This window comes from Pristis pectinata, chromosome 2 (assembly GCF_009764475.1).
Source record: "Pristis pectinata isolate sPriPec2 chromosome 2, sPriPec2.1.pri, whole genome shotgun sequence".
NCBI classification, from domain to species: Eukaryota; Metazoa; Chordata; class Chondrichthyes; order Rhinopristiformes; family Pristidae; genus Pristis; species Pristis pectinata.
This window is the reverse complement of record NC_067406.1, coordinates 63,856,144-63,871,582: the sequence shown is the minus strand read 5'-3', so window position 1 is coordinate 63,871,582 and position 15,439 is coordinate 63,856,144. Positions and strand designations below refer to the sequence as shown.

Genomic DNA, 15,439 nt, shown 5'->3' with positions numbered 1-15,439 from the left:
TTATAAACCTTCAAGGAGGCTCTAAAAGCTAAGTACGTCATCTGGATTCAGGATAGTAAAACAGACTTTAAATCTTTTGAATGTAAATGTTTTGAACTATTAAGAATCTGATTACAGGACCTTAAGGTAACTAGAAAATAGGCCTGAAAACTTCCATTAAATAATCTTTACTAACTTAAAAATCAGGTTAGTCACAAGTGATGGATTGAAATCCTGTTTAAAATGTTTTTATTGTGATACCCTATTTTCAGTTATTTTAATCAAACACCAATTCACCACTCATCATGATATCGATTTTTTTTTAAATCAGCAATTTTTTGAAAAAATGCATTGAAGAACAAACACCTCTCACAACCAGTACTATTTAAGTCACACTGATTGTACACAAAGCAGTAGTCTACAGTTCCATAACCTAACTTCCACAATTCATTCAGCCACTTGCTCCATGTAATTAACAAGGCTAGACTGAGGGGTTTGCAACCAGTGACTCACCTGGTATTACTACATAGGCACATGAGCAAGGAGGTAAGGTTGTCCTGAGCAGCTTACCAGACAGAGCACTTGCAACCGAGCTATGCTATAAAAGGCACAGATACAAGAGGATCATCTCCAATTTACCAGTGTTTGAAGGCATTCTGATGAAGACCTAGATCTGATGAAGGGTCTTTGACCTAAAATATTAACTAGTTTCTCTTTCCACAGATGCTGCTTGACTGGCTGAGTTCTTCCAGCATTTCCATTTTTTTGTTTGAAGGCCTTCAAATGGTTGGTATGCTTTTTGGTCCACATGTCCTCTTTCATGTTCAGTGTAAAAATTTCTGCTCCAGAAGCCAGAATCCTGCAGTTCTCTCCACCCACCTTCACCTCTGAATACCAACACACAAATGTTTTTCCCTCTTGCTGGAATGGCAGTTTTACTGCACCAATTAAGTCAAACTGCAGTTAAAGCCAAAACTCAGCTGCCAGTAGTTCTCCTTTCAAAAACCAAAATGTTGTTGAAATATCCAAAACAAAATAAAGCATGCTCACCTACTAAAACAAACATCTGAAGATTAACTGTAAATGCAACTCTTCTTTTTTATTATTATTATTTTAAGGAAGAGGATTCCTTTAAATGTCAGCTTTAACCTGCATTTGTTGGTTGTGTGTATGGATAACCCTTGCTAGAAAAACTATTATGCCCTGGATATAAATAGCTGCTGAATCCTGTGAGTGTATAAAAATATCGCAGAATATGAATACATAGAGTACTTTTACCAATCAACATTGATAAATGTTTTGCCAGCAGAGGAACCCAGTGAGGTCTTGGTATCATTCCAAGAACACAAGTAATAGAAGTGAGAGTAGAATAAGCAGCTCCTTGAGTTTCAAACACCATCTGATAAGATCAAGGAGTATTGAGACTGATGTGATCATTGGCCTCAGCTCCACTTTACTGCCTGGTGCAAAAATTTATCTAGCAATTACAGCCCTCTACAGTAGAAAATGCCAAAAATTCAACACCCTCTGAAATGAGGGTCCCAGAATTAAGTAACTGAAACTACTTAAGGGGTGCATCCTCAGCGTTCCTATCTGAGGTAACAAAATCATACAAAAAATTGAAAAATCACTGCTTTTTCCAGTAATTTCAGATACAAAATATTTTAAATATGCGGCTACCAGGACACCTTCAATCTGGCACCATTGCCCAAGCATTTGGCACCTCCTGACAATTTGTTCCTCTATCTGAATATGCCCCTGTAAAGCACTTGGGGCTGCTTTACAGTAAAGGAGGAATATAAATGAAACCTTTTGTCATTGTATCTTATGCAGTCACAGAAATTTTACAGACACAGATTAGCTCAATCCAATGGTAACAAGCAGACCTATAAATACCACTTGTGGAGTTACTGATGTACTAGATCACATAGTTTTCTTCTCTCTCAATCACAAATTAATGCTAATCAAACGCCTGTACAAATCATGTCCACAATTTTCAACTGCAAAAACACACACAAAATGCTGGAGGAACTCAGCAGGTCAGGCAGCATCTATGGAGAGAAATAAATAGTCGACATTTTGGGTCGAGACTGATGCTGCCTGACCTGCTGTGTTCCTCTAGCATTTTGTGTGTGTTGCTCCAGATTCCAACATCTGCAGAATCTCATGTTTCAACTGCAAAATCTGTTTACTTCTCTAATTTTCCAGGGATGAAAGCATGGAAGTACTATAGAATTTTGCTATTCCCCCAATTTTCTAACACTTGAGGTTTTGTATGGATGAAAAATGTGTAATCATTCAAAATATAATTTAGTTAGATAATCCAAGACCTTGAGCAATGAGAATCAAATATGGCATAATGCCAGTTGCAAACCTTCCAAAAGCCTGCCCAAGCACGCTTAGTAAAAGAGGAAAATGATTATCCCAAATATTAAACTGAATCACCCATAAAGAAATAAAGCATAAGCTCACCCTCCAAATTTGGTGTAAAGAGACACTGTATACATCCCAGGCTGGCTAGAATCTCTCACAAGAAATCCTCCCTCTTTATCCTGTAAAATAAATAAAAAATTAAAACCTACCACAGTAAATGAAAAAAAGCAAAATCAGTAGTTGATTTCCTCCCTGAATCTCTTTGAATTAATACAAATTTTATGAAAAAACTGAAGGCATTTTACTTTTATAATCTTGATTCGGGATGACACACCCATAAACGGAAGGTTACGGGTTCGATTCCTCTCTAGGGGCTCAAACACGTAATCGCAGGTGGCATTTCAATAAAGTACCTCATGGGTATAACTCAGTTAGAGGTGCCATATTTCAGTTGAGATGCGGAACTGACTCTCAGCAGGTCAGGCAGCATCTCTGGAAAGAGAAGCAAAGTTAATGTTTCTGGTCCCAAGGCCCTCCCTCTGTTAACCTGAATCCTGACCAACATTTAACTATCAATGAACACCTGAAAACAGATAATCTTATTGTGTCCAAACTCTTGTTGTATCCCCTATGTTACAATGGTAATAACACTTCAAATGTTCTTCAACAACTGATGAGTCTTTGAGATCTTGGCATTACAAGTTTTCTATTCTAAGGTATTTCAAGGGACCACCAAAGTGACAAAAGCAATGCTACAAAAATGACAAAAACAATATTTTTAGAAGTCATCCGGCACCAATTTCAATAAATTTGCAGCTGAGTTTTCAGCTTACATTTTCTTTGGTTGGTGCAAGAGGATAGCATATTTCAAAATTCTTGCAGAAGAACATAAAAGATATTGGAACAGGAATAACTATTTGGTACACCTGTCCTAACATTCAGCAAGATTATGACTGAACCTCTATACCAATTCTGCTTTCTCACCTATTCTGATATCTTTTTATTCACTTATTGGGAAAAATCTTTCAGCATTACTCTTGAATACATTGAACAACTGAGCATCTGGAACCTTATTGGCTAAGGAAATTTAAAGACTCACATTGTTAAGTGAAGAAATTTATACACATCACAGTCTTAAGTGGTTGATCCCTTATCCCAATATGATGACCCTTTTCTTGGATTCTCCAAGGGAAGCTGTATCTCAACATCAAGACTAACAAGTCTTCACAGAATCTTCTGGATTTCAATTAGATCACCTCTCATTCTTCTAAATGCCAGAGGATGTAGACCTTGCCTACTCGATATCTTGTCATTGGACAGTCTCTCCTTCCCAGGAATCAATCTCATGAAACTTTGTTGTACCCTCTCAATCAAGTACATCATTGTTCACACATCAAAATGTGTGCCACACTCCATTTGGGACTTCTATCAGTTTTCTTAACTTATAATAAAGCCCAACATATCACTAACCTTCCTAACAACTTGTTGTGATTCTTGGATAAATAAAGGAACAATTTAAATGCTAGGTAGAGCAAAGAGGATCGGGGTGTAGAACAGAGTTGCAAAATGAGGTGTCTCAAAAGGCTGGTAACTCACTGAGAACACATAATTAAAACAGTGGAGGACTAGAGGAGGGGGATAAAAATGTTAAATAGTTCTTGAAAACTTGTATCTGCAATCTACTCTTTTTCCTAGCCTTCTTCAGATATTCCCAAAGGATAAATTTGTCGTTTTATTTGAACATCTAGGGGACAAAACTCTAGATAATGCTGCTTGCTCAAAAAGTGACAGTTGTTAAATAGTGTTGGAAAACAAAATTCTTATCAGACAAGCTGAAGATAAAAATAAACAGAAAGTTACTCTTTTACCAACTTAATTTTGCCTTTTCTTTAAGTACCTGTATGATACCACAACTAGACCAAATATAAACCAGACTCCCACATATATCCTCACCCACCTACAACCTAGTGGAAGGTACCACAACCGTTAAATGTATTCAAAAACCAGTTGCTCCTGTTCAAGAGCATTTCATCTAAAGCATGATTTAAAAAGCAAATTGAAAATAAAAAGGTTCAATTTTCTGATACACTTTAGAACCAAAGAACATAACATTTTGTATTTCTCTAAAATATATTGCACTGCTATCCTAAACATTCTAATTTTGGAAAACAGCAAGACTCCCCAAAACAAGAAGAAGCTATCTGCTCCTGCACTAATCTTTTAATTGGATATGTATGTACAGTAAAAGTAGGGAAGAGTACTAATGGAACAGCACCCTGTTTGTTTTATTGACTGACACAAGAGACAAGATGGAAAGAAAATTGTCTCATGCTGCATGAAATTGTAAGCTTCTTTCCACTGGAGTTTAGAAAAGTAAGAGGTGACTTGGATTGAAACATAAAAGATCCCGCAGAGTCTTGACAGAGTGGATGTGGAGAGGATGTTTCTTCTCAAGGGAGAATCAAAACCAAAGAATCACTGTTCAAAAATAATGGGTCATCCATTTAAGGCAGAGATGAGCTCATTTTTTTTCTTGGAGAATGCTGACTTTTTGAAACTCTTCTTCAAAAGGTATAAGGAAGAAGTTTTTGAATATGTTAAAGGCAGAGGTGGATAGATTCTTGATATGCAAAAGGTTACCAGAGGTACACTGGAATTGGCAATAGCCTTATTAAATGGTGAAGCAGCTGCAAGGGGCTAAAGAGACAAGGGGCCCATTCTTGCTCCTAATTTGGACGTATATTTATGTGTTCTAATGTAACTTGGCACTAAATCAATAAGTGACTTTCAATGGTTTTATTTTCTGTAATGGAGTGAATTTGGGGAGATGCTCAGCTCACAATCAAGCAATATGACTTAACCAAGCCAGAAATGGAATAAGGGACACCAGAAGTATGTACGTGCTGGCATTTGAAGCTGCTCCATTAAACTGAAGTAAATCATGACACACATATATACATGCAGTGATTACGAAATGGATCAATTCAAATAATTCAAGGTGGCCTTGACAAAATTTTGCCCAAGATTCTTTAAACAGGAATATGGCAAATTTTTAATTGAATTTGTGTCGAAGATAGCTTTATGACTTAAGACAATTAATTTTAATAAAATATATAACATTTTGTAAATGCAACCAACTTAATTATAATACGGAAATCTGTAACATATTAACTACATACATTTGACATTTTGCAAAAAGACAATGTTAAGAACAAATATGAAAAAGTAGCCTCAAATTTTGTGTTATTTCTGTTGTTATTTCTATTGTTATCAACAACCTACTTTATATCCAACCTGTCGATTTATTTGAATACTTTTTTTAAATGTGTAAGTTCTTTGTAACTAAAGAACATATTTCGGTATTACCTCAGATTTTAGTAAATATTCTGCTTTACTTCTATTAGCATTTTTACAATACCACCTAGACAAAAAAAGGAAAACAGATCAGAGAATTAGATACTTTTCAGCAAACTGCATCCTCAGCATTATAGTTTTTGTTTCAATCTTTATAACCAGTTATTTATACTTTTGAAGCCTATTGAAACTAACTTTATGATAATTGGCTGCTGAGGCTTTGAAATACCCCAAGGTTGATACAGGGACAAAATGATAGCAAACTCTTCCTAATAGAATACTTTTTGTTTTTAAAAAATCATGCTGGTGTGCCAAAAATCAATTTTGATGTCATCTGCATACTTATTCAAGCCACATGCATTCTCATCCAATCATTAACCTATTTTAGATTGTTTGATGGATTAGAATGACTTTGGTAGTAATCTTCCAAAATTACTTGGATTCATGATTGATCTCTGGAGTGGATGGTAAATCTGCAATGTTGTTATTTGAGAGAGGAAAAAGAAAATAGGGAATTACTGGCCAATTAGCATTACATCAGAAAAATGTCACAACTAATTTTTCATGAAGTGGTGACAGACTTCTTAGAAAATGATTGGGGAGAGTCAACATGCTCTACGAACAGGAAATCACATGTAACAAATTTAATGAGCAGAGTCAATAACAGGGATACCATTAAATGGAGTAAATCTGGATTTTCAAAAGGAATTATTTGCATCAGTGTCAGTTGTGCCTTCATTTTGTTTATACTCTCACCTTCCAGTCAGGATACATAAACCTTGGCTTGATACATTGGTGCAGTAATGAGAGCATATTGCACCATAATAGGTGCCGTCTTTTGGATAAAACATTAAACCAAGGCCCCATTAAATGCCTCAGGATAACACAAAAGATCGCACTGCAGAGGAGTTATCCCACGTGTTGTCCAATATTTATCCCTAGTCTCTGGCAGAACAGAATTAAATATAGTTGACCTTCTTTGAACAGAAACCATCAGTGGCTTTCAAAATGTCATAATGGATGGGAAAGAAGGCCGATCTAGTTCCTACCAGGCCAAGAAGCTCACTGCCAATATCACCTCAACAGTCATTGATAATACAGTCCTTGTCCTGCCCCAAGGGGTGGGACAGTAGCACAACCAGCATAGCTGCTTCCTCACAGCGCCAGAGACCTAGGTTCAATCCCGATCTCAGGTGCTGTCTGTGTGGAGTTTACACGTTCCCTCCCTGTGACTGCATGGGTTTCCTCCAGGTGCTCTGGTTTCCTCCCACCTCCCAAAGACATGCAGGCTGGTAGTTTAGTTGGCCACTGTAAATTGCCCCTAGTGTGTAGATGAATGGTAGAATCTGGGGGGAATTGGTGAGAATGTAGGTAGGATAAAACAAAAATGCGATTAATATAGGTTTAGTGTAAATGGTTGATTGACAGCCAGCATGGACCCTGCAGGCCATCAATCAACGATTAACACTATGAAGTTGAAGTTATAGTTGTGGCTGCAGCAATGATACAGATCTCAGTGAGAATGCCCTTATTGAAGCACAGGCACTCTCTACTTTTGTTGCCAAGGTTCAGGTTGGAGAACTGCTCATCCTCCTGCCAAAAGGGCCTTTCACCCTATTAGCACCTTGTTCTGCTCTACGCGCAGTCTCCTGTTTCCTTGGCATGGTGTATGCAAGCGCAATGCCTAGTGGGGAAGGAGGGGTGGGAGGAAGTAGAGAGAAAAACAGGAGAGAAGATCAGCCCCGAGAGTATGGTGGGAAGAGAGACTCTATGATATAGAGGCAGACACAAGAGGAGGAAAGAGACGAAAGGGCAGAGGACAAATGTGGGGGTTATTCGGGAGAAAGGGAGTAGAGATAGGGAGAAAAAGGAAAGAGATGAGCAGGGGCAAAAAGACAGAAGAGAGAGAGCAACAAGAGTGTACGGGGCAATGAAAAGGGAGGAAATGGACAGACTTACAGCTATACGGGCACTTTCACAAGTTCATAATATTTCAAAGCATTTCAAAACCTGTATGTATTTTCAGCGTGTAGTCAGTATTGTAAAGTACAGAGATGCAGCAGCCATTATGTTCACACAAACAGCAATGGCGCAAGTGGCAAAACAACTAACCTTTTGCAATCTGGTTGAAAAATACACATTGCACACGATACCACAAAGAAAAACCACACTCATCTCTGCAAAATGCCATGGGACCTTTAACATCCAAACAGGCCCAGTTTAATGTTACATCTGACAATGAAGCACTCCTTCAGTATGACATCAAAACATCAGCCTAGATTTTGCACACATCTGTCTGGAGTGGGAATTGAACTCAAGCTATCCCGAGTTAAATCTTAGGGTAATTTAACATAAAGCAAAATTGCATAATATGGCTGCAATTTATTAGACTGTTTGACTTACTCGTATTTTTCTAAATTGCTGGATTTCTTCTCAGTTACGTAGTTGCTCGGTATGTAACCCTCATTTCTGTAAAGGAAAAAAAATTAAAAATTCTGATGATACAAGTATCTTTAACATTTACCTATATTTTAGATTTTAACTTTATACTACCAGTCTGAAATTGTAAACTGTACAATTCTAAAATTGTACATTCTTCCAACAGCTTCTTGTTTTTAAAGTTAGTTGAGTTTGGATGGTACTGTCCACTTTCTTATAAGATTAAAGAAATTCGATGCAAAACTTATAAACTGTATAATTAACTTGACTTCCTGAGTGAATACATCCCCTCTATTGACTCCTGCTGCCTCGGGAAAGTAGCCAACATAATCAAGGAACCCTCCCATCCTAATCATTCTCTCTTCTCTCCTCTCTCCCCTCCCTTCGGGCAGAAGATACAAAAGCTTGAGAACACATCACCAGGCTCAAGGACAACTTTATCCTTCTGTTATAAGACTCTTGAATGCCCCTTGCATTTTATTTATCTATCTGCACTGCACTTTCTCTGCAATTGTAATGCTATATTCTGCTTTTTTTTTTCCTTTTGTACTACCTTGATATACATATGTATAGAATGATTTGTCTGGATGGCATGCAAACAAAGCTTTTCATTGTATCTTGGTACATCTGACAATAATATACCAATAACCAATTAATTGGTCTTTTTGCTCCATTGTGTCCTCATTCTACTATTTTATCTCCCTAACCCAAGATTAAATGTTGTGGTTTCATGCAAATACTGGCCCATAATTAGCACAAATCAGCAATTAATTGGGAACCTTGTCAAAGAAGAATTATTAACATTAGCAGATGCACGAAAATGAAAAGTCCACACCACCTCAGTCAGGAATGCTATTCTACAAATGATGTTACAGAGGATGGTATCTATCTAACCAGCAACATGTGTGGCAATACAGTAACATTTTGCAGGATCAGATCAGTAGTGGTTCCAGTCTACTGTTCAAAACCTTACATCAGCAGTTAACTTTAATTTTAAAAGTAATAGTCTAAACCCCCCCTTCCCTTACAGGAATTCAGCAAGTTATTTAAAAAAAAATGTAAAAAGTACTTCCATTGTGAGCTTGATGGCAATATGGATTATTTTACAATACTTTGGCAAAACAGGACATCTCAGATAGTAACCTCCTCACTTCAACACTTAACCGTTCATGTGTGGTCACCAGAAGTTGTTACCCAATTTCCACATGAATAAGAATCAGCACTGTTAGCCTGACAGTTATTTCTGTTGCAAAATTTGGCCCAAAAGCTGAGTCTATCATCTTGCAATATCATCCCATTAAGCATTTTGCTACGTACACTGTAGCCTAAAAATTTATTTGCACATTAATTACAGTAAAACAGGATTAGGATAAAAGTGCACAAAAAGAGCAGGAACTTCAAATCCAAAGTTCATGGAACAGGGCTGTCAGGTTTCCACATGTAACACCTCACTATAACGAACATTCTTGGTTCAATGTACACCATTCTCACAGTTGTTACAATGTAATAGGGCAAGTGTGATCTACTTAGGCAGCTCTTAAAAGAATGTACCACTATACAACTATCACTTCCAATTAGAGCAGAATGCTGCCAATGAATAGATGCTACAGTGAAGGAAGGTGCCAGGAAAGTGCTCCCAAGAAACCCAGGCAACTGGGTGAAGAAGGTGTGTTCTTTGACCAAAGAGGCCATAGAGGACCTCCAGGATTATAGCAAGGAACTCTTGGCAGGAGGTTGTCAAGGAGGTTTCTATAAGGACATGTGCATTTTATGAATATGCCTACACTTTAGAAAACCCTGCAATTCCCCTGCCTGCTCCAGTAGGCTGAAAGCAAAGTAAATGAAGTCTCCTGTCCTGGAACCTGGGTCACCTCCCCACTGCAGTTGTGAGCAGCAAACTGTGAGATGTGGCAGAGATCAACAGCAGCAGCCTGCATTGATCTTGAAACTAGGAGGATGAAAGTAGCTGTGACCATCACCCCCATGGGAATAGCAATCAAGGAACATATGAGGTAGTATTTACAGTCATAGGAGGTTACAGATCTGCGAGGACATAGAATATAGTTTCAGCATTAGCCCTTGAAATAGCACCAATTCAGACAAAATGGAGTTTGTTAAACCTGATTGTTTTACAAGTAAGTGTGATTTTTCAGACCAGTGAGGTTCAAAAATCAGACTGCAGATTGGTTTTGTGTGTTATGCTACCATTGACATTATATGGCGAAGATACTTGCCAGAAAAAAAACGAAAGAAGATGAAAACCCTGCTGAATAAATGAAAAGACAAATATCCTGATGGGCACGAAGCCATCCAGAATTGCACGCAAAATTATTCTACCCATTGTTATCCCAACTTTCAACAGCACAGCAGAGTTTATTTTGGGGAGTTATGTAAACAAATTTCTAGCCCAGTGCTCCTAATAAGCAATTCTTCAAGGTTTTCATTTCAGATTCTGAGAAGATAGTGCACTGCTACAACATTCCATCAGTTTATAGTAATTTTGAAAGTGCACAATCATGATCAACAGTCCCACATCCTCAAAATCACTTCAGTACAGGAAGTAACAACTAGCTTAATACATGGAATATGTTTGTATTGTCTGTGAACGTACTAACCCCAGGTTATGCAACATACCCAGGTTATGGAGAGAGGCAAGAGACAAGATTGCTGGGGCCTTGACCAAGATCTTTGTGTCCTCTCAAGCCACAAACGAGGTCCCAGAGGACTGGCGAGTAGCTAATGTTGTTCTGTTATTCCAGAAAGGAAATAGGGATAATCCTGGAAACTACAGACCGGTAAGTCTCATGTCAGTGGTGGGGAAGCTATTGGAGAGGATTCTTAGGGATAGGATTTATGAGCATTTGGAAAACCATGACCAAATTAGGAAAAGTTAGCATGGCATTGTGCGGGGCAAGTCGTGTCTTACTAACGTGATTTTTTCGAGGAGGTGACAAAGATGATTGATGAAGGTAGAGCTGTGGATGGATGGATTTTATGGATCCAAGTCTACATGGATTTTAGCAAGGCATTTGACAAGGTCCCTCATGGTAACTCATCCAGAAGATTAAGATGCATGGGATCCACGGTAACCTGGCCATTTGGATTCAGAATTGGCTTGTGATCGATAGGACTTATTCTGGCTGGAGGTCTGTGACTAGTGGTGTTCCACATGAATCTGTACTGGAACCTCTGCTGTTTGAGATAGATTATGAAAATGTGGATGCGTGGGTTTGTAAGTTTGCAGATAATACAAAGATTGGTGGTATTGTGGATAGCTTAGAAGATTGCCAAAGGATAGAGTGGGGTATAGATCAGTTGCAGATATCAGCAGAGAAATAGCAAATGGAGTTTAATACAGCCAAATGTGAGGTGATGTACTTTGGGCGATTAAATGTAAAGGGACAGTACACTGTTAATGGCAAGACCCTTAAAAGTGTTGATGTACAGAGGGATCTTAGGGTCCAAGTCCATAGCTCCCTGAAAGTGGCTGCACAGGTTGATAGGTGGTAAAGAAGGCATATGTTATGCTTGCCTTTATTAGTTGAGGCACTAAGTTCAAGAGTTGGGAAGTTATATTGCAGCTTTATAAAAGTCTAGTCAGGCCGCATCTGGAGTATTGCATTCAATTCTGGTCGCCCCATCATAGGCAGGAAGTGGAGGCTTTGGAGAGGGTGCAGAAGGAGTTTACCAGGATGCTGCCTGGATTAGAGGGCATGTGCTATGAGGGGAGGTTAGACAAACTTGAGTTGTTTTCTCTGGAGCAGCGGAGGCTGAGAGGAGACCCGATAGAAGTTTATAAGATTATGAGAGGCATAGATAGAGTAGACAGCCGGTATATTTTTCCCGAGGTTGAAATATCTAATACTAGGCATGCATTTAAGGTGAGGGGGGCAAGTCCAAAGGAGATGTGTGGGCAAGTTTTTTCTCCCCCCACAGAGTGGTGGGTGTCTGGAATAGTGCTAGTGGAGGCAAATATGATAGAGGTGTTTATGAGGCTCTTGGATAGGCACATGGATGTGCAGAGAATGGAGGGATATGGACATTGTGTAAGCAGAAGGTATTAGTTTATTTAGGCATTTAATTACTAGTTTACTTTGGCACAACATCGTGGGCCAGAGGGCCTGTTCCTGTGCCATACTGTTCTATATTCTAATAATTAGAAAGAATCCAATAATCCTCTGTCGAGTATTTGGAAATCCTCTTCTTTTATAAAATTTCAAATTAATATACATAACAATAGTGATTATACACATGGTGCGAAGAGATCGGGATAACAATAACAGTTAATATATACACTCACAGGGAGTAAAATATATAATCTGAACCTCCCAATCTCTTACTAAGTGAGCATGATACAAAAGAATTTGAAAAGAAATTTAATTATATGAAAAGAGAACCCCCCAAATTAAAACAAAATAAACAAAAGTAAACCAAAAACTTCAAAAAAAAGCTGGACTGATATTTCTTCGGTTAAAAAAAGAACATTATTATGTCATTAGCTCCGCTCCTCTATATTCAAAGGTTATTGAAAGGGATTCGAAAAAGATCTGGTTATATCATATGGAAATACTGAATAAATGAACTCCAGACTTCCTCAAATTTAAGCGAAGGATCAACAGTACCACTCCTAATTTTTTCTAAGTTTAAACATGTTATAATTTGAGAAAACTATTGAAATGTGGTAGGAGGTACAGGATCCATCCATTTAAATAGAATGGATCTCTTGGCCATTAATGTAACAAAAGCAATCATACGACAAACAGAAGCAGATAAGTGGCCAGAATCCATGAGTATTTGGAAATCCTGATGATTTGGCATCAGCTCAGCAGGTCCTGCTTCCCACGCTGTCTTTAAACTGACCAAGGTCCTAGTTCCAGTGCTCTATTTAAACTCACTGGAGCCCTGTTTCACACAAACTCATCTTGGACTTGTTTCCCATGCCCACATTAAGCTCACTAGGGGCCCATTTACTGATCTCTCTTTAATCACTCACAGTTTGATGGAATATTTATTATTCCTCTGTTACATTTATTTAAAAAAATGAAGTAAAATAGCCTTGGGGTATTAATTGGAGTAATATCCAATAGTCCAGAAGATCTGTCAGTCCTGCACCACCGAAGTCCCAAAGGCCCTGGATTATTGGAGTTTTACTATGCTTTTTATTTTAAATATTGCATGATGGTAATATTAACAAAAATAACACAGGTGCTGGAATCTGAAAGCAAAAAAAAACTGCTGGAAGCACAGAATGATTCAAGCAAGTTTTGTGGAGGGAGAAACAGAGTAAATGTATATAAATGCTAAACAGTTTTATTATTGCAATGGAACCATATAAATTGACATGTAACGTAGAACTTTTTTGTTCACATCATATCCAGCACTCAAATACATTGGTTCCAAGTTACAAGAGCCAGTAGAAGACACTTACCCATTTTTGTCTTTTGCTCTCCACCAATGCATATCAGACTTTGTTATCAGCACATATTCTTCACCCTTAACTAGACTTAAATCATGGGACTCCAATGCTTCAAAGTCATACATTGCAAGAACCACCTCAGCTTCTTCCTCCTCTTCTGCCTCCTCCTCTTCTTCATCTTCTGGTAAATGTGCTGGAGGCTTATAAACAATTCCTGGGAGATTGTTATGTAGCTGCTGAATACGATGGAGTCAAGACAGAATATTTTACAATGAAAAGTAACTTCCATGAATCAGATGCCATGAAAATCTTGCTAACATTAAGCTGCATTTACAATAAAAACAATAATACAATAAAAACACTGATAATCCCCTATCTGATCCTTTGGAATCCTACTCACCAAGTAACATTTGCCATGCTCCCTTCCAACTTGCTGGTGCCCTGGTTCCTGCACTCCCCTTCAATTCACTGGGTGATTCCCAGGCTCCATGGCACTTACGGGGACCCAGTTACCTCGCTCCCATTTCACTCACTGGGACCCCAGTTCCCACCCTGTCTTTAAAGTGACCAGGATCCTGTTTCGCACCCTCCCTTTAAATGGGTCAAGTTCACTGGAAAACATTATAATAATGTGTAACATCTTTTTTTTTTAAAAGATTATTCTAAATATGTTAGGGTATTAATAGGAATAACATCCAATAGTCTGGAAAATCTGCTACAGGAAAATTCAGATAATCTGACACAAACAATTTCCCAAATGTGCCAAATTATCTGAATTTTCCTGTAATCACTGAATATCACCTGAACTGAACCTAACTATGGCTGTGTAATGATTTCAAAGATTACAGGAATATTTCTCATTATTCTAATAACCATACTGCCCCATGCAAAAAAAAATGTACTTCTTGTTGTCCAGGAAACTATTTCCCTCAACAATGTTGCTATCACTGTGGCATGAACCTTCCCTTGTCTGACACCTACTATCTCAGAGTTCACTTCATCAGGATTCCTGACATCTAGCTGTTGTGCTATTATCAAGCTGGATGAAAATTCTAATAGAAAGGAAACTAGGAAGCAATTTACTATTAACTTATTAAAAATTAAACTAAGAATAATAAAAATAGTAAAAACAAACATAAGCTTACAGTAGACAGTTAAATGTTATTACTTTAGAAAATAAAATTGCTTGTATGAAGAGAATTAGTTACGATCATATTGAATGGCTGAGCAGGCACAAAGGGATTACTTCTTGTTTTTCTATGCCATTTTTGTGAGGTCAATACTGTAATAACAAATAATAAGCTGGCCTGCAAAAGATGCTTGAATCACTTTGTTCAGGAATAGCAAATGATTAAACTTGCCAGAATTTCTTTCACTACTATCAGCTATACTTAACTCTTAATACTACACTACAGTAAGGAAATAGTCAAAAATTAAGGCATGCAATAGTGCATTAAAATATCGACTTTTTTGTAATTTCTTACCACATCATCTGGTGTTGGTGGAAGTGGTTTACGACTAACTAAAGAGAAAAGATAATGTTTTCAAAGTATTAAATCAGTCTCCAACAGAAGTCTATAAAGAACACACTTATCCATAGTCAGAATAACTTTGTTCATAAATTGATGGTTCTAATGACATTGCTGCTTTTATCAATAAAATTCCCATTCAAATTAACCAATTTACACATTCATTCAAAAGGTTTATAGCCTAATCAAGTTTAACAATATTAGATTTTTTTAAAAAACTGGAAGCATCACTGACAGAATATTTGACTGAATGCATGATACAGTATTTACTTGGGCATACAATGATAACAGGTAAATTTGCATACAAATGGCAGTGGTTAAATTTTGAAAGCATCCAAAGGTATCCTTG

The 15,439-nt window shown here is 37.7% G+C and overlaps 1 protein-coding gene across 8 annotated transcripts in view; it reads right to left on the bottom strand.

Moving 5' to 3' along the window:
- The window catches only part of LOC127580258 (tyrosine-protein kinase Tec-like), a 116,872-nt gene that overhangs the window by 27,369 nt on the left and 74,064 nt on the right, over positions 1-15,439 (bottom strand). For all 8 annotated transcript variants that reach the window (XM_052033438.1, XM_052033428.1, XM_052033458.1 and 5 more), the window contains 5 exons: positions 15,046-15,083; positions 13,574-13,797; positions 8,110-8,175; positions 5,719-5,773; positions 2,452-2,531 (listed from right to left, as the gene is read on the bottom strand). In XM_052033438.1, the coding sequence (XP_051889398.1) occupies positions 2,452-2,531; positions 5,719-5,773; positions 8,110-8,175; positions 13,574-13,797; positions 15,046-15,083 (463 nt within the window). The remainder of the gene's footprint in view (positions 1-2,451; positions 2,532-5,718; positions 5,774-8,109; positions 8,176-13,573; positions 13,798-15,045; positions 15,084-15,439) is intronic.